Source organism: Leguminivora glycinivorella, chromosome 1 (genome assembly GCF_023078275.1).
Source record: "Leguminivora glycinivorella isolate SPB_JAAS2020 chromosome 1, LegGlyc_1.1, whole genome shotgun sequence".
Classification (NCBI taxonomy): domain Eukaryota; kingdom Metazoa; phylum Arthropoda; class Insecta; order Lepidoptera; family Tortricidae; genus Leguminivora; species Leguminivora glycinivorella.
The window spans coordinates 12384945-12412152 of NC_062971.1; the positions used below are offsets into that span (position 1 = coordinate 12384945).

Below are 27208 nucleotides of genomic sequence, written 5' to 3' on the forward strand. Positions count from 1 at the left end.
GTTGGGGTGTCTGAGCTTTTGAGTGATACCGGAAACACCGTGTATAGTTTTGTGAGGAAGATAGGGTGAAATAAAGAATTAATCGTTATTTTTATTCAAACAATCGTGTCACAATCAATGTCTATAATTACTTTTCATTACATACGTTATTATATTTCTGTGAAAACGTATAGTAACATTATTTATTTTACATTACACTTACATTTTTTTTCTTTTTTGCGTGGTACACTTATGTCAATAAGAGCCTAAACACCTATTTCAATGTTTTAGTTACACATAGCAGCTACCTGACTAATGAATTCTTCGACGTCATTTTCTTTGCTTTCCGTTTTCTTGCCTCTGCTCACAAAATACGGGTCATTTTGTAGCTGCGCTGCTAACTTCTTAAGAATGTTTCGTCTATCCCTGTCCTCATTAATTTCTCTTTTCACATCTTTGCTTTCATTGTGCATTAATGATAGTTCAATGGTTGCACATATGAGTTCTTTAGCCTTTGAAAACCCATCATGTGATTTTGAATGCGTCAAGTTCATCTCTTGGAAATCTTTTTTGCCCCTTGCTATATAGTAAGGATCGTTTCGTACCGATTTGACTATTTCTTCGATAGCATTGCGTCTACCCCTCGATGGTTTAAAGTACTTCTTGCCTCTGGATATATAATAGGGGTCTAAGGACTCGCCAGATGATCGACTGCTTCTTTCTACTAAAATATAATGTGGTTGATCAGCATATATTCTATCATCTAACAGGGTACTAGAGACTGACGGCTTTACGGTCAACTCGAAAGGAACTCGCTCAATGCCATGCTGATTTTTCATTGGATTATCAAATAAATGTTTTAATTGACTATCTCTTCCTCGATTTTTCCAGAAGCGCCCATTGAATTCTGTTGCATCTTTTTTAAGCCTTGACAAATAGTCTATATCATTTTCAACTTTATTAATAGCTTCCATAATAGATTCTTTGAAATCTTCCTTACGCCTGCCTCTATTTCCCCAAAACGGTTCTTTAGTGTCAAGTTCCTTTTTGCCACGATTTCCCCAGAATGGCTCTTCATCTTCTTTTTTTCCTCTGTTGCCCCAAAAAGGTTCATCATCTTGTCTTCTGCCGCGGTTTCCCCAAAATGGCTCATTTTCTTCCCTTCTTCCGCGATTACCCCAAAATGGTTCATTGTCTTCTCTCCTACCTCGGTTTCCCCAAAATGGCTCATTGTCCCGTCTACCCCTGTTACCCCAGAATGGTAAACCATTTTCCCTTCGCCCTCTTGTACCCCAAAATGGTTCCTCTTCTTGTCGTCTACCCCTGCTACTCCAGAATGGACCGTCATTGTCCACTGATATTTCAACAGAATTCCGTCTTCCTCGATTGCCCCAAAAGGGAAGCGTATTTTCCCTTCTGTCTTTTAAACTTGGATATCCATTGAGCTTTTCTTCTGGTGTAAAACTGTAGTAATCATTATTATCAGAAACAAGATTGGAACTTGTTGGGTCACTGTCATTTTCTTCAGATGAGCGCCTGCCTCGGTTACCCCAAAAAGGTGGTTCATCATACAATTTATTCTTGCTATTTGAATACTTTCTATTTACTTCTTGATCAATATCATCTTTGATGAAATCTTTATGAGTAACTTGTCTTTTTCCCCTATTAGCCCAAAACTGTCCATCGTTTTCGTCATAATCGGCAAATCGTTTTATGCGGTCGGTAACTTTTTCCTTGAGATTTGTTTTCTGGGCAGTTTTTACTGTTTTTGTTTTATTCCCACCACCAAATGCATTACTTGACAAGATTAGCAGGATCAATGCTAATATGTGCAGCCGTTTCCGCATTTTACTTGCAACTGAAAAACAAGTAATTTTAAATTAGGACGGTTATCAAGATGGAAACTAATAAAGGCTAACTCAAATTTACAGACGAAATTTTATTTACATATAAATGCAAGTGTCCTGTCCTAACATGACAGACTGGTTCATTAACGCAGAGCCGAAACTACAAAAGCTAGAAAGTTGAACTTTGCACAGATTGCATTTATAAAGTAGGTACCTATAATATATAAAAAAAAATTAAACTCTGACGGGGTTATTAAAAACTGTAGGTATATTAAAATCATATTAAAAGTGGCGCATTTGTATTCTTTTTAAATAATTAGAGTTTTCGAAAATCATTAAAAAAAATTGTGAACATTTAAAAAAAAATATTTTTTTAATAAAAGTACGTTGTTCCGTTTCTGCTTTTCAAAAATATTCAGATTATAATGTTACATTTATTTTTAAATTTATCAGACTTAATAAAACGTTGTCATTAATAAATAAAAAATCAAATAAGTATATATCTCTCAGGTTAATCGGTATGTCAGATCTATTTTATTTTATTTATTTAAATTATTATAAAAATAAAACTATAGGTACATAATAGATTGAAATTCCCGTGTCTAAGCATACATACGAGGGGTCAATCTTAGAAGTAGATACATATTGTTATAAGGCGTTTTAAAAAGAGCATTAAAGCACAACAAGTTAGCATAAAGAGGAAAAATATTAAGGTAGGTACTTACATTTTTCAAACTTCGTCAAATCAGGACCATAGTCACGTCCAGCAGCCAGCAGCAAGGTTGTGCTTCTGTGAGCCAGAGGTGACTCCACTGCTTTTATAAGGGGTGCTCAGAGGGCTGTCACAGCGGATCTCATTTGTTCTGTTTTCCTCTGGATTTCTCAAGAGAGCGCGTGACCGTTATTAAATTAAAACAACGTTTCTTACATTGGACTGGACATACGTGGGTAGCGTTGTTGGGTTCCTCGCGGAAAGTACGGGTTCGATATATTCTTGATAAATATTTGATAAAACACAATTAAACGATGAACTTTTAAATATTTTTAAAGGGTAAAATATTGTTAATCAAAACTATTAAATTGTAGTATTGAGACAGGGGGCGATCTCTCATTTCGGAGGCCAAGATTCACTTTGGAGCAGTCAAAATAATTATTATAAGATTTTGTGAATATGGGCCTATGTGCATTTATACTGCATGTTGGCCAAAAAACTTAAACTACAATACGAACTGTGTCGCTTAACTTCAGAACTGGGAAAAACATTCTGCTATAAGGTTGATTATCTTTCAGATCATATTATATTTGTTAGACTTCAACCTAAATTAGCAGAATGGATTTACCCAGGTTAAAAGTTAAGCGACACAACTATGAAGGAGTGAAACAATGTAACCGAACTTAGTACTAATATTTAAACATAGTCTATTGTCCTGTGAAATATGTATTTAAGCCGACGTGAAGCCTGTAGCAAAATATAGCAAGAGATCCTTCAAAATTCAAATCCAAGGATTCCAAGCATAAATTCCAAGCTTTGGATTGTCTTAATATTAACAGGGGATTCACCTTTAATATAATAGACAGGGTATTTTCCTGAAAAAATACTTTAGGTAATTATGTAATTTTTAGAAGTTAGTAATTCTGCATTCAAATATTTTCTAAGAATTACTTGCTTCGTTTGATAATCGAATCAGCTTTAATGTGATAAAAAAATCACCCCTACTTTTATGATGCCACTCGAAAATATCAATCAAACTAAAAACATAATACATGGCATGGATAGTTCTTTCCGCAAAAGTCTATAGGTACCGGTCTACGACATATTTTAAGGTAATGCGTTGCTGTCTGAGTTGGTACACGGGACCCTATTACCCTATGGTTAATCCGCCATTGAATCACGTGGACAGCCATATCGATCATATAGATATAAGTACATCGAGACGAGAAAATTTATCGGGGTTATAGTATCATACTCTCCAGCGGTGACATCGGATCGCACTGGAATTCAATCCACATCAAAATATAGTATTTACAAGATAGTGGAATTTCAGCGTCAACCTACTGATTGATAACGTTGCGTAGATTTTATTTTCAATGACTATTACTCAACGCATTCGCATGAAATTATAATCGTTCCAAACTGCGCAATTGATATAACATTTTCTATAAAAATACCATCAGTTTATTTCAAGAAAACCCGAGTGAAGCTACTTGAGTCAGCCATATGCCTCTGGCGGTCACTTGACGTCTGTCCGTCGTGATTACAACTCAAAGAGGATGCCGGGCCACGTAGGACCAGTTGGCCCACGAATGTTGGTTGATTGGTTGTTGGTATACCTAACAATATTTGTGATTGTGCACGGAAAACGTCCCACTTTGTCGATCGCTATAAAGGCGCTTTGTCAGTTTATATACTTACAGATACAAGTAAATCTCGCCTTAATGATAACCGACAAATTGGGACATTTTACTAAGCACACTCACGTTTGATCATGACTGCGAAAACAAGAAAAAACATATTTAATTATGTCTACAACTATCCGTCCATTGCACGACTGTATGCGTAGCCGAATGTACAAACGCTTCACGAAACGCTCACGAATCGTGAGCGAATCGTGAATCGTTTGGGTATTCGGCTACTCACACTGGTACTGTCCTCATTTTGTAGGTATTTTATGTTAAATCTTATGGTGTCAAATTAGTTGTAACTGCCGCCGCTAATATTTGACGTTCATAAAATAACGTGTAGGTCAACAGTTCTCAAAAAGTTTGTACATAGCCACGCCAGCAAATTTTAATTGATCCTATTTTGTTACCAACATTTAGTGATAAAAGTCGACTTTCGTAAGATATATATTATAAATACAGGATAATTGTTAAAATTAAGATACTAGAGAACCTTAATGACCAAATAAAACTTACTAAAATCTATTCAAGAAATAAATCTTGGTAAAAAAAAAGGAATAATAAAAACAAATTTAACTTTTTCCTTAATTTTTGTACAAACTTTTCGAGAACTGCACAGGTATTTGTGACAATCAGCACCACTCTTTCACTCACGTTTCCAATACTTGCCTATTTCGATAAATGAAGCACACTACGCTACATCATGCTATATGCAACATGTCATATAACTTTAACGTCGGCAACGTTAACCGAGATATCAAAATCAATACGAAGGTACACATACGTCAATCAGTACATAGTACATACTGACGTAGGTGTTTGAAAGCGTACACCTGCCTACATATATGATATAATATGCGCATAGTATGCGTGGTGTAGACCTTCACAATACACATTGTATCTATTATCTTGCGAAGACAATCAACACCGATACCTTCGTCTGAAATTGAAACATGTCTGCGGCTTAACAAGAATTCAACGGTGAATCGATGCAAAATTAATATTCACTTCGCTCCCAAAAGGCTTTAGCGAAGTAGATAGATAAAGTGATTGGCATTTGTTGTGAAAGGAATTTATGATGCGGTAAGATGAATTCAGATGTATATCGTCACAATACATAGCTAAATAATTAGTTATTTGTTTTACAAGGGGGCAAAGTTGTTGTTTAACCGCACGTGCCAATATTGATACCCGAGCAAGCGAAAGATTCCAATATTGAACTGCAAGCGTAGCGAGTGGTTCAAAAAGTGGAATCTTGAGCGTTGCGAGGGTTTCAAAGGCACGAAGGTTAAACAAACTTTGCCACCGAGTGAAACACAAAATTTTTCACCACACCAACACGAACATAATACTGACTATAAAACATCAAACTAAATCAAATCCATTAATCTATTCAATATTTATGATTCATAATCATAATTTATAGGTAAATTCTACCAGCCAGCTTAAAACATCAAGTCAAAATTTGTATGTAATTTGCACTCTTGTGGATAAAATGCAATTTTGCTATCTATTTTCGAATAGCAAAGTACGCCTTTACCAGTTGGTGGGGTGAAAACATTATTAAAGCTCTGAAGTAAGCACAAATATGTTGATTATAGCTTGTCAGGACGTCGCCGTCGACGGTCACGTCGAGGAGGACATCATCATCAAGTCGATATAACGCTCGACATGTTTAAATTATAAAAGAAAAGTGAAAATGAAAAAGCTTATCGGTTTTTTTATACTTCACACAATTTAAACACTAATTAGGAATACAAGAATTGAAGTAAGATGTAAAATTGGTGGTTTGTTGCTAGAAACGATCTCATCCACCCGCACTCCATAGTAAAATTAAAAGTAGGTATTTATCATAAAGTATACCTCCATATTCCATAATATTACATTACCAAGAATACAACTGCTCTTTAATATATTATAATCTAACGTGTCCCAAATCACAATTCGCAACATCAACATCAATATCCCCAAGCAACAGGTTTCTAAGTCCAAGAAATTAATTCTCGGAAATCTTTTTTTCATCACGTTGCCCCAGCCTCCCCTAGGCGGTATTCCTATGTGTTTTCCGGTAATGATATTGCGCAGTTGCGGTTCTCGGCGGTATGAGAGTGTGGCACCGCCTTTATTTTCCGTATTGTACCTTCGGGCGGTAGATGAAAAGGTCGTGTGGAAATGGGGGAAAAATTAAATTTTAAAATGTAATATTGTATTTCAGAAGTTGTCATATTTGTTTAAAGCGGAGCTCCCGTGAGCCGTGGCGAATGCTGGGATAATGCAAGAAGGATGATGATGATGACTGTGTTGTGAAGTTGATGCTTATGGTTGTATCAAATCAAAGCTATCTTTTGTTGAATGTTCGATCTTTTTATATACTTACGTAAAATATAATTATATAAGAGCTGGGCCGGATATGTTAGTATGAGGACAAAAGTGACCTTTTTGTATGAAAAAAAAAACATCATTTTTGACATTTTACTTCCGATTCAAATAGTATCTATAGTTAATGACAAATATTAAAGGCCGATAGTATTGAACATTTAATTAATACATACATATACATAGGTCTACTCATTTATATTTTACAATCCGTAACGATTTATTAGAAGCCCTTCCGTTCTCTTATAGCTCTTTGATTTTAAAATAGATTGAATAGAACTTCCGATATCATTAGTATGAAAATAGCTCCGTTTCATATTCCCGCGGCCATAGATCAAAACAGGCTATTTTCGTGTACAATAATGATATAAATAACCGCCGATTGGTTTGTTTATTCTTTGCTTCTCTAGGTAGAGTCTGGATGCAAAGAATATAAATTAAAAAGTAGCATCATCGTCGCATCGAGAAAACGGGACGCCACTTTTTCATTTCTATTCTTTTTAGCCATGGGTTCAGTTTCATGGTGCATAATTATGTGTTCCTCCAGAGAAACTTGCTATTGCTGCAATAACTTTTGGTAACGGGTTTTTTTAACCTGTTTGTAGTTTTAGAATGGTTGCATATTTGTCGTCAATAGACTTGAAGATTTAAAATACATATAACTATAATATGCTATAAAATATACCCACCCCAAGGTACAAAATGAAAACTTTTAAGGAAACACGTTCGAACCAAACGTTTAAAACAACACTCAGCCGAAGTCCTTCACATGTCTAATGTTATGATTACCAGTGTTTTAAAGAAGCATCAAAATAATACTCGAATCCCGTAGCTATAAATACATTTGGCCTAGTCATAATCACTTGATTTCAATTGGTTATCGTTATAAATAGTTCAAGGGGTGAATCATAGGGCGTACATTATCGTCTAACGTTCATGGTTCATATTTTGATCTGCTTATAGATAGAGGACTCAAAATTTTTTTTACAGATTTACAGCCGGCCTAGCCGAAATGACAATCATTGATGATAGACGCCAATCGAGACGCAGTCTGGCTCTGTCGCACCAATACCGAAGAGCGATCGCTAGCTACGATAACGATGTTATAGTATAGTAAGCGTTTGTGCTTCTTGGCTACGTACCCTGGTGTGATACGAGGACTCAGAGTGGATCTTGGCTTCCGACACTAAAGATCGCCATGCTTCCCTGTCAAATGCCGTTCTGGAGTTTTAGATCGCCCGACGGCCGTCTAGACGTCCGGGATACAACTGGAAAGACGAAGTATTAAAATACCCAAGAGAAATCGGAGCCGTCGACTTTATACAGACTGAAAATGTATTAAGTAAGTAATTCTAATTCTTGAAAAAAATATTCTTCTAAAAATACAACTACATGGACACAGTAAAAGAAAAAGTAGGGGCCGTGTCATATACAAAAGTCAAAGAGTATGCAGCTTCAGAATTATTAGGTGCCAATCAATTTCATCATCATCATCATTTCAGCCATTAATCGCCCACTGCTGAGCAAAGGCCTCCCTTTGTGTATGCCACTTATCCCGGTCCTGGGCTAATCTCATCCAGAAGTGCCTGCAGTTTTTCGAATGTCGTCCACCCAACGAGCCAACGGATGCCAGGCGCTTCATCCGATAGAGGCAATCAATTTATAACAATCCTATGCACTCAACTCCATTCAGCTGACTGTTCTGAAATAAATTACTCATTTAATTAAATTATTTAATAACTTTCCTCCATAGACTGACAAAATACATGACGATGACGTTTGGACGTTGACATCAAAGAATAGTCATTGGCGTCATTGCCAGTCAAATAAATTCTTGTAGGTATAATATTTTGTACTTTATTTTTAATACCGAGTTATTATTTAGTATTTTTTAAATTAAATTTAATAATTTTAAATATATATACATTGTTTGTAAAATATAACTCATAGAAATTCTTGTCACTATGTAAATCATAAATAATATAATCTACGAATATCTAAGTATATAACTGTCAAATCGACATAAGTAATACATTTTATATAATTTATATAAATTTTCAAAAATAATCATTACCGAAGTTACCAAAGAAATAGCATTAAATCAGTGTATATGATATAAGTAGTATATATTAACTAGTATTTAGCTAAAAAAAAACCTTCAAGTACACTAATGGAATACCAGGTAAGCATCACGGGCCTTCCCTTATCTGAGCTCTATGAAATGAAATGAAGAATTATACCCCGTCTAGTATTTTTTCTTAGCGTCAGCGACTTTGACTTTAATATATATGGTTTATTGTTTATGAACCTACACCTATGAGATTTCCGTATATGATTAATTGTTTAAGTTTTTTTTACAAAAACAGGAATAAAAATAATGAACGATACCTTGTTTTTTAAGGGATATTTTCACGCAAGTAATCGTGCAAAGCAAGAAGATTCAGGAGATGTGTTCCAGATCAACAAGTACTTTGTAAAGTTAGGTAACTTTTTTACTATTTTATCCTTCATTTTTGCAATTGTAGGTATATTTTATTCAAAGTCAGAATGTTTCTTCAGGTCTAGCCTATAGTAAGGCTGAAGTATAGTCAGAAAATCAATATACAAAGATCACACACAATGGTCAACTAGACACAACCAACATGGTAAGTCATTTCCAACATTGTTTGGGCCATGAAGTTTTTGTGCGTCATGAAAAAGGTTAACTTTTGCGCTCTCCCACGGTGTAATATGTGAAATGCTGTAAATTGCTGGGACTCAATTCCCTGGACATCCGGTTGAGTTCCATACATAACGGTAATCTAATGGCGCGTCGCAGTACCAGTAATAGTCCTTTCTATGTTTTTTTTTCTTCTGAAGCCGTGGATTTGCTCATACATGCTAATGAAATTGAATTGATTGAATTAAAATTTATAGCTTAGCTGTTAACAAACAACACAATGTAAAATTGTGATACGTGGCTGTTTGTTAAGCCTGGATAAATAGATATCGCTTAAGGGGCTGACAACACCCAATTGTGCAAAATTGATGTTTTTTGTGCAGGTTTTTAAGACAAACTATTAGTTAAAACTAATGTAAATTATATGTAACTCTTATTTTTTTTAATGTTTGTTCCTCGATATCTCCGTCGTTACTAGACCGATTTTGAAAATTTTTTTTTTGATTGAATGTATATGCATACAGATTGGTCCCATTTTTCTCAGAACCCAGTTCTGATGATGGGATCCTGGAGAAATCGAGGGAACTCCTCAAATCTGAAAGGCATACATATGGTGATTTTTGTGTTTTTAAAGGAACAGCATGCATTTACGTACGGAACAGTGACATTTGGTGCAGATTTATGAAAGATGATGATGGTCAGAATGGAACTCCTCAAATCTGAACGGCACACTTATAGTGACTTTGGTATTTTTATAAGAACAGCATGCACTTACGTCCAGAACAGTGATATTTGGTGCAGTAGAATTGCTGATGATGGTCAGAATGGAACTCCTCAAATCTGAACGGCACACCTATAGTGACTTTGGTATTTTTATAAGAACAGCATGCACTTACGTCCAGAACAGTGACATTTGGTGCAGTGGAACTGCTGATGAAGAGTGAGCCGCCCCTGGTTAGAGTTCCGTTCTAATAATCATTCTCATCTGTAAGTACTTCAGAATCATCCAGATTTCAAAATTGGTTCAGAAATGACGGAGATATCGAATAACAAACATTAAAAAATATACAGACGAATTGATAACATAATCCAACATTTGAAAGTATTTATCACCAAAACCCCAAAGGAAGGCGGTTTTTTTTTAGTTTATTATTTTGTTAAAGACTTAAAAATTATTTCAACATACATAAAAAGCACAGATTATATCGTCACTACTTTAAAAAAAAACAGAACCAAACAATGCGTTTTCAGTTTTTTCGATACTTGTATCTTCGTCTGTCAATTTAAAGAAAATTGTAGTAAGTATGTATGGAATGCATGTAGACTTACTGCGTTTTAACTTTGAGGAACAGCGTGAGATACGAGATTTTTTAAAAGTAGTGACGATATCAATTAATGTGTCTGTGTTTAGTTGTTTTGTTACTATTGACATTTAAATTTTTAAGGAGCTATAGTCTTTTAAATATTTCCGAAATCCACTACTTAATTGACTGAATGTATAAATGTATGTATATTCCGCAAAGAGAGGCGTGATTATATCCGAAACGGAGGTCTATTTAACTAGGGAACAAATCAAATTATTTTGTTGAATATTTTATTATTTTGTTGTTTTTGAAGACCCAGGTTCGATTCCCGGCTCGGCCACCAGTGAGCCTAGCCGTTTTTTCTTTCGTGTATGATATCTATTTCAATTGATGTCTATTTGTCAAAAAAAAATTTGCTCAAGTATATTCATTGTTATTTTTGAAGATGCAGTAGGACAATTTTGGTTAAGATTTTTTTGTAACTTTTGGCTGCTATGCCAATATTAAGAACCCAATATTTTTTATTAAGGTGTTCTCATCAGCACGATGGGTATTATTTAACACAAATAGGAGCTCCAGATTCCTCTTAAAGTCTAGGTAATGAGGATGTTTGTTAGGTCCACTGTAAACGTCAGAATAATTTTCAAATCAATGCAAATATAAGCGCCGTCGTATAAAGTACTAAAAACAAAATTAAATAATGTTTTCGACGTCACATACCGTCACTGTTACCTGCAAAACAACGTACTCACTCAATCCTCTCAACACTCCCACTCTTCCTATAAAATATTTCGAATTTATCTCTATTTCCGAATGCCTATTAATTTTTATCGGATCACGTCAGAACTATAAAGTACCCAAACAAAACAAACGTTAAATTTAAAAGTGGAAAATGTCTGCCTTGGGTGAGACTTGAACTCACGGCCTCTGGATCGATACTCCAGCGCTCTGCCAACTGAGCCACCAAGACTTCAACCAAGCCAGCGAAATTTTCCACTACTAAGGTCAATGGGGTCAGTTGGCACAGCGCTGGAGTATCGATCCAGAGGCTGTGAGTTCAAGTCTCACCCAAGGCAGACATTTTCCACTTTTAAATTTATTCTAAGCCTAGTGGCATCGATTGCAGACGTTTCTGCTAATCAGAAGTTAAAAACAAATGTTGTTGGAAATAGTTATTTGTTATACAAGGGGGCAAAGTTGTATTTTAACGCCGAGTGTGGAATTGAAAAACGAGCAAGTGAAAGGATTCTATAGTTGAACCACGAGCGAAGCGAGTGGTTCGAGAATAGAATCCTGAACTTGCGAGTTTTTTAACACACGAGAAGTAAAATACATTTGCACACGAGTGTAACACAAAACTTTTCCCCTCACTATATCGAGGAAATTACAACGCAAAAAATGCGTTTATCACTGCTTCCAGTAGTTCCACAGGTGGTAAATCATCTTTGTTACTAGATTCACCTACTTTTAGCAATTTTAAAGCAATTAATTTGACTTTATTCAAGGTCAAAATACTTTACCCACTAGTGGATAAAATGCGTTTTTACCCGCTGGTATTAAAGGACAAAACACGTGTTTCCGAGCTAGTGAGGGGAAAATGTTATTTTATTGCCGATGAAAAACAATCGCTTGCGCTTATAGGAAGCGTAAGCGTTAGTCCGTTTTCACACTATACAATCCGATATCGGATGTCGGATGGATTTCAATATAAAAAATCCAAGATGGCGTCTGAAATGTATGGGATATCGGTCCGACATCCGATATCGGATCGGATAATGTGAAAACGCACTTAGATGCAGCGATTATATTAAAAATATGTAGGTACAGTCGGCTACAAAGAGTTGACTGTATCCACTTTTTCACCTTGTTGCATTGTAATAAGGTGAAAAAATGGATACATCTCTTTGAAGTACATACATGAATATAACTCGTACATTCGCTTTTAGGTGAAGGAAAACATCGTGAGAAAATCGGACTAATCCCAATATGGCCTCGTTAGTCATCGGGTTGGAAGGTCAGATGGCAGTCGCTTTCATAAAACTAGTGCCTACGCCAAATCTTCCCCGACCCGAGCCCCATGAGCCATAGCGATGGCAGTCGCTTTCATAAAACTAGTGCCTACGCCAAATTTTCCCCGACCCGAGCCCCCATGAGCCATAGCGATTGCCGGGATAACGCAAAGAGAATGATAATGATGAATATTAGATTTAGATAGGCGTAGCCATGTTGAAAAACGCTATCGTGAATATATTTAATTAAAATAGTTAAACATAGTCTTTCTACGGTCGAATCAAGATAAAAGGTTTTAAAATTCCGAACTTTACCTACATCGTGATTTTTTGCACAGAGTAAGATTATGGTCCGGAGAGGCTTTCAGCCAAAATCACAGTCGCCGAGGGATAAGCCATAAACGCTGCGTCGAGGGTGGTTCTGCGGGTAAAAGCTTGTTGCTATTCAAATGATAATGGAACACAAAGAGTAGGTACGTTAATTTTTGTATACGTACCTACTATACCTTAGTTACCTACCTAGTACCTACTATACCCAACTCCCAACGGTGGGTAATTATGCGTTTGTATTGATACTCTTGACTTTAATCATTCGCAGAGGTTTGTCCATGTAAAAAAATAATTCAAGAGTTAATTTATAATGAACAGGTAGTATTACCTATGCGATTTTTGTGTAAAAACTGCATAATTTTTATTTGTGTATTTTTTATTTTATATGCACACAAAGGAAATGAACATTTAAATAATGATTGGTGACTTGTAAATGCCAATTTTCATAAACTAACATACGTACCTATTTCTAACGAATCTAATGTTAAGCTAAGATTATTATTCGAAGTGAAACGTCTAGTACCTGGTTACCTACCTTGAACAAGTTATGGAAACCACCCTCGTTGTACGGATTAAACATTCACATAATGTATACAGAATCGTGTTTGAGGGCGGCTTGCGGCTACGGCAAGGACAAAACTAAGGTATAGTAGGTACGTACAGTCGACCAAAAATGTGGTTTACCACCCTACGGGTGAGGTTCGTTTAAACGTCATGAGACAACAAGGTCGATTTCCGCTTGCAATAATATTATGTCAGTGACAATCGCTCTGTCTTTATATGATGTTTACGTCATGCCATGTGTCAAGTCAACCTTAGCGATCATTAGAGCTCACAGAAACTTTTGTAAAAACTGGTAGACCACTTTCTTTGCCGACTGTACACAAAAATTAACGTACCTACTCTTTGTGTTCCATTATCATTTGAATAGCAACAAGCTTTTACCCGCAGAACCACCCTCGGCGCAGCGTTTATGGCTTATCCCTCGGCGACTGTGATTTTGACTGAAAGCCTCTCCGGACCATAATCTTACTCTGTGCAAAAGTTCACGATGTAGGTAAGTTCGGAATTTTAAAACCTTTTATCTTGATTCGACCGTAGAAAGACTATGCTTAACTATTTTAATTAAATATATTCATGATAGCGTTTTTCAACATGGCTACGCCTATCTAAATCTAATATTCATCATTATCATTCTCTTTGCGTTATCCCGGCAATCGCCATGGCTCATGGGGGCTCGGGTCGGGGAAGATTTGGCGTAGGCACTAGTTTTACGAAAGCGACTGCCATCTGATCTTCCAACCCGAAGACTAACTAGGCCATATTGGGATTAGTCCGATTTTCTCACGATGTTTTCCTTCACCGAAAAGCGAATGTACGAATTATATTCACGTACAGTCGACTACAAAGAGATGTATCCATTTTTCACCTTATTACAATGCAACAAGGTGAAAATGTGGATACAACTCTTTGTAGCCGACTGTACCTACATATTTTTAGAATAATCGCTGCATCTAACGCTTACGCTTCCTATAAGCGCAAGCGATTGTTTTTCATCGGCAATAAAATAACATTTTCCAACAACGTTTGTTTTGTTTGGGTACTTTATAGTTCTGACGTGATCCGATAAAAATTAATAGGCATTTGGAAATAGAGATGAATTCGAAATATTTTATAGAAAGAGTGGGAGTGTTGAGAGGATTGAGTACGTTGTTTTTCAGGTAACAGTGACGGTATGTGACGTCGAAAACATTATTTAATTTTGTTTTTAGTACTTTATACGACGGCGCTTATATTTGCATTGATTTGAAAATTATTCTGACGTTTACATTGTACCTGACAAACATCCTCATTACTTAGACTTTAAGAGGAATCTGGAGCTCCTATTAGTGTTAAATAATACCCATCGTGCTGACGAGAACACCTTAATAAAAAATAATGGGTTCTTAATATTGGCATAGCAGCCAAAAGTTACAAAAAATCTTAACCAAAATTGTCCTACTGCATCTTCAAAAATAATAATATATATACTTGGGCAAGATTTTTTTTTGACAAATAGACATCAGTTTCGGATATAATCACGCCTCTCTTTGCGGAATATGCATACAATTATACATTCAGTCAATTAAGTAGTGCATTTTGGCCATGTTTAAAGGACTCTAGCTCCTTAAAAATTTAAATGTCAATAGTAACAAAACAACTAAACACAGACACATTGATTGACATGTGTGTTGAAAAAATAATTAAGGTAGAGTATGTTTAGATGGAGAAATTTAAATTCCCGTTGCCTCTTAAGGCTCCGTTCTTTAAATATTCAAAAATTACGTTTGGTTAACTTGCCCCGAACTTCCAAGAAAGGTCACAGCAAACTTAGTCAACTCAAAATCAAAGCACTTCTATTTTTACCTAAGTAATAAAAAAACTTTGCGGAACTTTGTGAAATTCAAGTTTTCAAAGCACTCCAATTACACTGTTTAAAAAACCATTTGAAATTTGGAGTATCTCAGAAGCTCAGAACTGACTTTCTTAACTTATTGATTTTAGCAATCCGGGCTAACGCCATGAACCCCTAGGCCACCTCGCCACAGCTTTTTCGCTTTTTTTTTAATATATCGATACCTTTGGGTTCAATTGGCGTAAAGGACAAAATGCAGGTTTTCAGGAGAAGCAAAAAACAACTTTTTTTTTAGAAAAATGTTTATATCTTTTTTGTTTTTTGACCTATATTTGTGACGTATATAGAAAAATATGTAGATTTTTAGTATCCTTCACCTAGTGTAGCAACCGTAGTGATAAACTAAACGGTTTAGAAGTTAGATGGTTGTAAAGGACACGTCAAAATGCTATGGACGTCCTTTACACCCACGATTTTTTGAACAATTAGAGTTGATAGGGTCGTAAATGACGGTCTTAGATGATTTTTATACAAATTCGGGGCGTAAATGTAACCGGAATGGTACAAATGGCAACTGTTTTTAGCTTAGTTTACAATTGAGAAACTTGAAAAATGTATCAAAACGTAGTTAACCCATTAACGGCTGATTTTTTTTCATGTCGCCGATTTTGATAATTTTTAAATATATTACTATATTTCTTTCCAGAATCAGAGACCGAAAGTTAAAATTTAAATCGGACCAATAGTTTTGGAGAAAAATACTGATGCCGTATGGCACCTCTAGCCTTGTACCGTGTCAACAATTACAAGTTGTTATTTTTTAAATATTTATGTAACTTGTAAGTTTTACGTACATTAAGGATAAAGGCCTAAATCGTACTGGCAACTACGTTATCTGGATTGTTTTTTACACTATTACAAGACCCATCTAGGAGGTACACCCTCAGCGCATGGTACCAGAAAATGACTGATTGTTTAGGTAGATTCCAGACATAGCCAACTGCTTTATATTGATCTCACTAATTTTGTTCTAAACCGTTTGTGAAACAGTCTGAATATATCTGTATATTATTAGTAACCACTAAGTGACCAAAATCTTCATCACAATGTAGCATTGACATCCTAATTGTTCTATAATGGCTAAAAACGAGGTATATGAAGCTCCGGTGTAAGGTTATACTATATGAAGCTTTTAATTAAATTGATACCGGTATTGAGATTTCTTAGCTGTAAAAAGCAGCATCCATGCCATCATCCTATCTTAATCTCAACCAGTGTTGTTAGAAATTAATTTATAACCAAGTGGGTTAAACCTTGATATACTGTATGGGAAAGAGGACCAACATAGATGTTATAACTCAAAACCTTACTTTTCTTGAAGCAATTTCACTAGATATGTTGAAATAGGACAATAATAGTCTAAAACTAATCAAAACGCTAAAACATAAGAGGAATTAAAACATAATACACGTAATATTATATCATTTGAAAAGACAACATACTCGGCTACTGATGCCGTACGGCATCGGTAAATTTTGCCGTGCTATACACGGAAAGTGAAATTAAAATTTAATAGTTTTTGAGTACCATCGGATCAATAATATATACCAAAATAGAATAAAATGCATTTAATTTATACTTTACTAGAAATAAAACCATTTTTGACCATTTTCCTCAGACCGAACATGAAGAATTTGCCCATTTTTAGATACTATATTTTTAGGTACTCGAAATTAGTAGATATAATCCAAATTGCTACAACATATGTGGTTATAGTGATAACTGGTACCCTTAGGTATCTAATTCATCAAAAATCTGTTTAGTTTTTCAATAATTGTAACCTTAGACAGCGAAATACTAAGCACAGGAAAAGCGATGCCGTATGGCACCGCTAGCCGTTAATGGGTTAATATGGCATAGAATAGCCACATTAGTGTTACAGTGTATATTTATCTAAATATTTAACAGTGACAAAGAACAAGACTATTTTATATCCAGTTTTGCAATAAAGAAACAACATTTGCTTAAAAACTATCTAATATTTTGGAAAGTTATTATTTTAGTACTCGCCGCTCGGCTGTCTCAATAAGTTACGCATTCAGTATTTAATTCTAGCAGGGAAACGATTTCGTAGTTTAAGTAAAACACTAATTGTAATCACGTAAACTTTAATCAGCAACTGTGAATAGTAGACTATATTAATACGACAGTAATTTTAAGTCTAAAGTAGAAAGAAGTTTTAAGAATAACTAAGAGTTAAGTACTTATTTATAAACGCAAGTTAGGACGCGTATACAAACTGTATATATAGTCAAGACTACCTACTATGTTGATTCATATTTTTGATAATTTTAAAATAGAAGATTGTTATTTAGTCTTAAACCTGTTAAATAAGAATAATTTTAATTATGAGTTCAATCCTAGAAATATTATAGTCAATGCTTTAAGTACCTGGGTACATAGCCAAGTCACCAAACGCTAACGCTCATTCGCTAGCGAAACGCACCTGTTATTGTCGCAGTCGCACTTAATGTTAGTATAGTCTACTGTTAAAGTTTACTGCCGGCGTAGCTGAATGGCAATCGTCGACAAAAATGCAGTCTGGTGCAATACGCAAGAGCGATAAAGATATATAGCTACGAAATAGATATTATCGTGAGCGTTTGTGCATTTGGGTACGTACCCTGATTACCATAATGTTTTTTTTAATTACCTACATCTCGCCGCAGTATAATAATACTACGAAAGCGTTTCCCTGCTAGAATTAAAGACTGAATGCGTAACCTACTGACTATTCAGACAGCGGCGAATACTAAAAAAATAACTTTGAATTTGTTGCCAAAGTATTAGATAGTTTTTAAGCAAATATTGTTTCTTTATGACAAAACTGGATATAAAATATTAGTCTTGTTCTTTTTTGTTGCTAAGATAGCTTAGATAAATAATACACTGCATTAAACTGATGTAGAGCTATTCTATGCCATATTAAGTACGTTTTGATACATTTTTCCAGTTTTTAATTGTAAACTTAGAACAACATTTGTACCATTTCGGTTACAATTACGCCCCGACTTTGTATAAAAATCATCTAAGACCGTCATTTACGACCGTATCAAATCATGGGTGTAAAGGACGTTATAACATTTTGACGTGTCCTTTACAACCATCTATCTTCTAAATCGTTTAGTTTATCACTACGGTTGCTACACTAGGTTAAAGATACTCGTAATCTGCATATTTTTCTTATACACGTCACAAATATAGGTCAAAAAAACAAAAAAGTGGGTTTATCTTTCTCTTGGAAACCTGCATTACATGTCCTTTACGACAATTGAACCCAAAGATATCGATTACAGTTGCGGATAAAATATTTTTAGTGCTGGTCGTAAAGGACGAAGAACAAAAAAACTTGTCCTTTACGCCCAACTTTATCACACTACTATAGAAAGTGATCCTTAAAAAGTAAGGGCTTAAAGGTCAACAATATATAACAAGGTGACTTGCGACTATATTTTTATTTGTAGATTTCCTTTACGACACAAATAATAATTTATAATTAATGACTTGATATTTACGCCCCTTCAGAAAAGCTATTTTTGCAAGTCCATAGTAGAAAATCTTGGTCGTAAAGGCAACTTTTTAAGAGATATCGAAATTTTAACTACACAGATCGATAGCGCTTGAAATTCTGAACAAAACTGTATATATAACTCATTTTCGCCAAAATGTCCTTTACGCCAATTGAACCCAGAGGTATCGATATGATATGACATCGTATTTCGATTTTTATTTTATATATAGTAGTATGACTACTTAAAAAACACAAATCAAAATATTTGTTAAAAATAATTTGATTTGTTCCCATAGTTGCGTATAGATGGCAGCACCAGTCTCTCTAGCTATATCGCAAACCTGTAAAGGTTTCGTATAGGAGGTGCAAGCACCTGCTGCTTGCCCTTAGAGTTGGTCAAAGACGCCTAGTCTTACAAAGATGACATATAGAAGAGAAATTTCGACGGCCTCCGCTGTGGCGAGGTGGCCTAGGGGTTCATGGCGTTAGCCCGGATTGCTAAAGACGCCGGTTCGAATCCGGCCTTCACCACTGGTGGTGCTCGTCATTTTTTCTTTATTGATTTTATTCAAAGTTATAAGTTTTACGTACAGGCCAAGAAAGTGGTCTGCCAGTTTTGACAAAAGTTTCTGTGAGCTCTAACGATCGCTAAGGTTGACTTGACACATGGCATGACGTAAGTATCATATATAGACAGAGCAATTGTCACTGACATAATCAGAGGGCGGAATTGCTCATGGCAAAAATCAAACGTCAATAGAGTTGGAATGTTAAATTTTATCGACATTTTCAGGTATCGATAAATTCAGTCTCCTTTTACATTTTTGACTTTAAACCTCTTTGATTAGCTATTCGACCATTTGATTTTGACCTCTTTGATTAAATTAAAAGTAAATTGTATGACATATAATTACCATTTCTGTCACTAGTCCTTTTTAAACTAATTCACGTTTGAAAAAAATGGTTAATCCAAAACGAAAAACAGTCAACAAATGGATAAAAAGGTATCTTTGTCGTACTTACGTCGAAAAAAACTCAACAATATACTGATAATTTCAGTGTAATCGATAGTCGATAGAATTCAACGTTCCAACTCTATTGACGTTTGATTTTTGCCATGAGCAATTCCGCCCTCTGGACATAATATTATTGCAATGGGAAATCGACCTTGTTGTCTCATGACGTTCAAACGAACCTCAACCGTAAGGTGGTAAACCACATTTTTGGTCGGCTGTACCTGGAAAAAACCATTTCCCGGAATTCCTATCAAAACCTAAATCATTATACATACCTTAGTTCTAAATTACTGTAATCTGAGTTGTCTACATCCCACAGGAGTTTCTGTACCGATTTTTAGGGTTCCGTACCTCAAAGAGGAAAAACGGAACCCTTATAGGATCACTCGCGTGTCTGTCTGTCCCTCTGTCACAGCCGATTTCTCCGAAACTACTAGACCGATTTACTTGAAATTTGGCACACGTATGTAAACAAGTGGCCCAAAGACGGACATGTAATATAATTAAATGAAATTAAACGAAATTTAATCATAGGGGCCACTTTTGGGGGGTAAAATTGAAAATTAAAAATCAAAGTTATTAGAACTATATTGTGCTACATATCAAATGAAAGAGCATTTTATAAGCATCTCAAATATATTTTTTTTATAGTTTTTATTTTGGTAATTTAGAAGTAATTTAAGAAAATAAGCAAAAAATGACCATTCCCCCCCCTTATCTCCGAAACTACTTAGCGTAAAATTTTCAAAAAAATACACGAGATAGCCCTCTACATGTAGATTACAGGAAAACCTATTAGAAATCTACAGTCAAGCGTAAGTCGGAGTTAAGAGAAAAAAACTCAAATTGAGATTTTTCACTCACTGCCGCTGCAAGTACTTACTAAATGTTTTGAAATTTTGTGAGCGCCATGGACAGGTAGAAAGAAGTTCATTTCTGTTTAGAAATTGTTAAAAATTTTAAGCATTTGCCAAAATGACTTAAGTTCCTACTAAAAAAGAGGCGCTTACGACTGTTTAGAACTGCACTGACCATAATATTGCCCTAATAGGTCCAAAAAATGGTGTATATATACGAAAACAAAAAAATTGTGCCACCGACAACCAAAATCTGAAGTCTATTTGCTCTATCTCTTATAGTTTCCAAAATATACGCAAAATCTTTAAAGTACAAATCTAGTGTACACGTTGCCATCACATGTCGTCAGGCGCTCATGACCTTTTTGTATGGAAATGTCGAAATCCGACTTGCACTTTACCGATTTTCATAGAAAGTTGTGTTTTATTATAGTTTTGAAGGAGGTTTCTTGTTTTTAACCACCAACGCAAAAATATTATAATAATAATAGGTTTGACGCTTGACATGTCTGTCTGGCATCATAGCTCCCGAACGAATCAATCGATTTTGATTTAGTTTTTAATGTTTAAGGTGAATTCGTCGAGAGTTTTTTTTTGTACCACGTAGGTGGCAAACATGCATACGGTCCGCCTGATGGAAAGCGGTGACTGTTACATATGGACGCCTGCCACTCAAGGAGTGGCACATGTGCGTTGCCGACTCGACTCATTAGAAACTTGTACAAACCTGTACTTAGAAGGGGCCTGGGTGCCGACGACTCAAAGGACCGAAGGAAGGAGGGGGAAGGAAGGAAGGAGTACCGCACCCTCGTTGAGCTCTGGCTGCCTTACTCACCGGCAGGAACACAACAATGAGTAAAGTCTAGTACTACTTGATTGCGGTCTTTTGTAAAGCGGAGGTATTAGACTCTGCTCTACCTTAGAGTATATTCAATTTAGTATTAGAGTTATCAGTCAAGAAATTTAAATGCAGTGCCATCTATTATTAGTTTCGACAACTTTTCATGTGACTTTCCATGCCTAAAGGTTCGCACAAGTCTCAAGTCGCGTAAATTACTTAGTAAATTTTGCCGAGAGACGGCGCTAAATACAATAATACTCATTAGAGTAGGTACCTATACTTCTAGTCAAAGACATATATAACTCCGTATAGACAGATAAAGTCTAAGAATAAAACGTACTTACCTCAGTACCACCCAGAAGAAGGGCTCAGCTAGATGGCGCTAATATTAATATTAACACGCTTTTATTAGGTCGTCGTGTATGTAACTATGTAATGGAATCTACGGAGGCTAATTTAACCATCTTCCAAGGATCGTAGCGTAATGATAATTGGCAGCTGTATGTAGTTCTGATGACAGTACAATAATATGGTACTGTTGAACTGATCTGATGATGGAGCCGGAAGATATGAACTGGAACTACATGATGGAACATCGTATCATAGCTGTTTTTGGGTTTCTTAGAAAAGTCTTGTAATGAACTTTGACTACGATTAGGTTTCAAGGTCTGATGATGGAGCCGGAAGATATGAACTGGAACTACATGATGGAACATCGTATCATAGCTGTTTTTGGGTTTCTTAGAAAAGTCTTGTAATGAACTTTGACTACGATTAGGTTTCAAGGTCTGATGATGGAGCCGGAAGATATGAACTGGAACTACATGATGGAACATCGTATCATAGCAGTTTTTGGGTTTCTTAGAAAAGTCTTGAAATGAACTTTGTCTACGATAAGGTTTCAAGGTCTGATGATGAAGCCGGAAGATATGAACTGGAACTACATGATGTAACATCGTGTCATAGCTGTTTTTGCGTTTCTTAGAAAAGTCTTGTAATGAACTTTGACTACGATTAGGTTTCAAGGTCTGATGATGGAGCCGGAAGATATGAACTGGAACTACATGATAGAACATCGTATCATAGTAGTTTTTGGGTTTCTTAGAAAAGTCTTGTAATGAACTTTGACTACGATTAGGTTTCAAGGTCTGATGATGGAGCTGGAAGATATGAACTGGAACTACTAAAAAGATCAACGTAGTATTTAAAATTAGTTGGGATAGGGTTTTCTTGAGACCCTTAAGAGCAAGTAAAGGGGGGCTCAGGGGCGATCGAAGCCCCCCACAAAAAAGACTGATCAACGTAGTATTTAAAATAAGTTGGGTTAAGGTTTTCTTGTGACCCTCCAGAGGAAATAAAGGGGGGGCTCGGGGGACGAAGCCCCCCGCAAAAAAGAAAGATCAACGTAGTATTTAAAATAAGTTGGGTTAGGGTTTTCTTGTGACCCTTAAGAGCAAGTAAAGAGGGGCTCGGGGGCGAAGCTCCCCACAAAAAAAAGATCAACATAGTATTTAAAATAAGTTGGGATAGGGTTTTCTTGAGACCCTTAAGAGGAAATAAAGGGGGGCTCGGGGGGCGAAGCCCTCCGCATAAAATAAACATCAACGTAGTATTTAAAGTAAGTTGGGATAGGGTTTTCTTGTGACCCTGAAGAGCATGAATAAGGGGGGCTCGAGGGCGAATGCGGGGGCATAAAAGAAAGATCAACGTAGTATTTAAAATAAGTTGGGATAGGGTTTTCTTGAGACCCTTAAGAGCATATAAAGGAGGGCTCGGGGGGCGAAGCCCCCCGCATAAAAGAAAGATCAACATAGTAGAGAATGCCTTAAAGCATGAGTCCGCCTTTTGTACTGCAAGATTTTCTTTTATCACTGCTTCCAGTAGTTCCACAGGTGGTAAATGATCTTTATTACTAGATTCACCTACTTTTATCAATTTTAAAGCACTAGTGGATAAAATGCGTTTTTACCCGCTGGTATTAAAGGACAAAACACGTGTTTCCGAGCTAGTGAGGGGAAAAATTCAATGTTGGCTGCTCGCGTGCGGTCCGTTTGTTAATGTAGGTAAGAATTTAGAATAGCGTCATTTTGTGAACATCAAAGGAGTGAGCCTTCTGTACTTGTACTATTATACATATATTCTGTGACAAAACTAACAACATGTGTTCCAAGTACAACATTCGAAATGCCGGAAAGTTAGTAGGTGACCGTAAATTGGCGAAATCCAATTTACGGTAAAATTAACACATGTGATGGACCCTGCCGTCTTTAATAAATTGCCGCAATATGTGGTCGAAGCGCCCAGTGTGTCGAACTTTAAGTACCTATCGCTTAAAAAAATGGCTGGTCGAGCACCCGTTCTACACTTATGACAATTTTTTTATTACCTAATTAGAAAAATATTTTTGTGCATTTTTTATGTGAATATTGCCTAACTTTTTGTAATTTCAATCTTCTGTCTATTTATTCTCTAAGTATTATTGTTGTATGAATATTATTTTTTTAAATCAAATCTTGACGTGTAAAATGGCGTTGAATGAATAAACGAATATGAGTATGAGTAGTATGGTTATTTTAACCATTGAAAGTTTGTACGGAACCCTCGGTGGGCGAGTCCGACTCGCACTTGGCCGGTTTTTTACATGTACAAACCTCTGCGAATGAGTATCAATGCAAACGCATACTTACCCAACTCCCAACGGTGGGTAATTTTTTTCAATTTTTACAAGCTTTTATTTAACTTGCCTTGTTAGTATGTTAGTTTTGGGTCAAAACGTAGGACCGACCTACTTCCCGGTGTCACAAATTTTGCAAACATAATATTTAAATCACGTGACAATGCAATATTATGGTATCATGGAGCTGATCTGATGATGGAGCAGAAAGGTGGTCATAGGAACGTCGTATCCCCATCGAGTAAGGGGTTTTTTAGAAACGCCTCGGAAAGCAGCAGATGACTGTTGAAAGAAAGGTACAGTCGGCGATAAAAGCTTGTTCCAAAAATGAAATTTTTGCAAAAAAACTTATTTATTTGTAAGTATTCCAACTAAATAAAAGAATGTGAGAATTCTACTCCGCTCGCAGTCGGTATGGAACTCATTTCACACCCCGTATTGTGTGTGCGGTTTCAAAGGAATTTCCTTTCGCGTTCGCTAAGCTGTGGAATGAACTCCTCTATAGACCAAATAATATTTACGTAGAGTAGGTTTAAAAAATGTTAAGTATTGTCAAGGATGATTTATATAGGACTAGCTTTTGCCCGCGGCTTCGCTCGCGTTAGAAAGAGACAAAAAGTAGCCTATGTCACTCTCCATCCTTTCAACTATCTCCACTTAAAAAATCACGTTTATTCATCGCTCCATTTTGCCGTGAAAGATGGACAAACAAACAGACCACACACACACTTTCCCGTTTATAATATTAAAATGGATCAATATTCATACTAAGAATCGTACATACCTCAATTTTTAGCGCCACCTATTAAATACATAATTTATCATTACTACACTGATATATGATGCCTACATATTTGTATATTTTTTCAAAATGGATATTGACGTGATATCATGATATTAAAATCAAGAAACTTGTCATTTGTTCTTATAAAAAATAAAACACGCAGAAATATTTGGGAAAAATATGATTTTGGCCACTTCCAGCTGCGAAACAGCACCATCTAGTTTTAAGCCTAAAAGGCCCATACATTTCAGGAGTACGTTTTTTTGTACGGGCTTTGTTTGTCCCGGTATTATGGATACGGACTTGACAAAGAAACACAAATATGCTATCAAGAACTTTTTGAATACCACATAGTTACAAACAAGCATACGGCTCGTCTGATAGTAATCTGTCACCGTAGCGTATAGGCGCCCAAACCCAAGTACTTCATTAAGATAAAATAATTATCTATAACAAGTTTGTGACTATTTATGTAGATACGAGTAGACAGTTTGTCCATGCTTGATTTGTACAAGGTTGTTGAGAATGTGAGGTTGAATCACGATGAGAAATTTTCTTAATTTCTATATTAATATACTAAAACTAATTTGCAACCCAAGTTTATGCTTAGAATAGAATAAAATAAATTAATATAACGCCGCATCATATTATAATAAACGTACAAAAGAAGACAGCCATAGGTATTGAAACACGTAATTTGCACATAGCTTACTTTACACAATTAATTAGCTACACTTTGTCGTCTTTTCCGCACGATTTTATTTTAAAATGCGTATATTTATGCGTCATAACGTAGCAACCATTATTTTAATTTTTCGTACCTTATCATCATTCCACACAGCACTCTAATACCATTCAATATAAATTGTAACATTTCAAAAGCTTTCGCGGTAAAATTGCAACAATACCATTCAAATTTTTACACAACTTCCATAATCTATAGCGCTTTTCCGACCCCACGTGCGTATTGCGAAAGGTATAACTATCCCTTTCTCGCATGCGAGTTGTCCATTTTCCCGTCTCCTTCGCACATTGACGCGGGAAACTGTGAGGCATTGCAGGCAGACCTGTAGATTCGCGCAAACCGTTGGGACGTTTCGCACGCTACTGAAATTTTCTCGGCACGTAACTTTTTTTCGCAACGGATTTCGCTCTCTTTTTGAATTTGTAAAGATTGTGTTCCGAATTTGAAATTGTGCTGTGTAGTGAGTGGTTTAGTGTTTTGTAACGTAGTTGTAATTAGGTTTTTAAGTGTATGTAAATACTGAAAGACGTCATAGTGAGGTAATATTAAATAGTACCTACTTAGCGTAAGTTAAATAGTTAACAATAGTATGTTTAATTGGTTTAGATGGGTTGGTTTATGCAATCATGATTTTACTTTATTTGTTTTCAATGACATTGGCATGTAGATGCACAAATTCTTCAAAACCGGCAAAGCTGATCGCTTACAATCAGGCGACCTGTCTTCCTCATATCTCATTAAAAACGTTCATAAGTGCCACACTTAATAACAATGAACCGGACAACACCCAATCGGTCTGGCCCACAAGGGTTTTTTTTTTGCCACTAGTGATAATGCAGTCGAAATGTTAAATCATGATCTTGGCAAAGTTGCTGCTTGGGCCACAAAAAATGGTTTAGTGCTTAATCCTAGCAAGACCAAATATTTAGCTTTTGGCAGCAAGCATCAACTGACCAGACTTAATCCCACATCCAAAGTATTGTTAATGGGGCAATCAATTGAGGAAGTGCAAGAAGCTCGTAATCTAGGGCTTATTATGGATAGCAGCCTTCGATTTGAGTGTCACACAGTAAATGTAGTCCGGAGTTGTTTTTACAAACTGAAAGTACTTTATAAAATAAGGCCATTTGTAAGTGAGAGTGTGCGTATACAGCTGGTCGAGTCTCTCATACTTTCCAAACTAAATTATGTTGATAGTGTCTATGGTCCACGTCTACTTGCCAAGACTAAGAAACTTATACAGCGCGTCCAAAATGCCTGTGCTCGTTTCTGTTTCAGTATTCCTCCAAGATCACATGTCACGCCTTTCCTTAACAAGCATAATATGTTAAAATTGCAACATCGACGCAAACTGCATTTAGCCTGTCTTCTCTTTGGTGTCTTGAAGTTCAATGCCCCAAAATATCTGTACGACAAGCTCT

General features: G+C 35.9%; 1 protein-coding gene across 1 annotated transcript; it reads right to left on the reverse strand.

Annotated features, from left to right (window-relative positions):
• Nucleotides 1-78: 78 nt before the first annotated feature.
• Nucleotides 79-2635, reverse strand: LOC125230120 (uncharacterized protein PF3D7_1120000). Its single transcript, XM_048135154.1, has 2 exons — nt 2552-2635; nt 79-1837 (listed from the first exon to the last, which is right to left on the reverse strand). Exon 2 carries the CDS (start codon nt 1824-1826, stop codon nt 267-269), a length of 1560 nt encoding a protein of 519 aa, XP_047991111.1. The 5' UTR covers nt 1827-1837; nt 2552-2635; the 3' UTR covers nt 79-266.
• Nucleotides 2636-27208: the final 24573 nt, after the last annotated feature.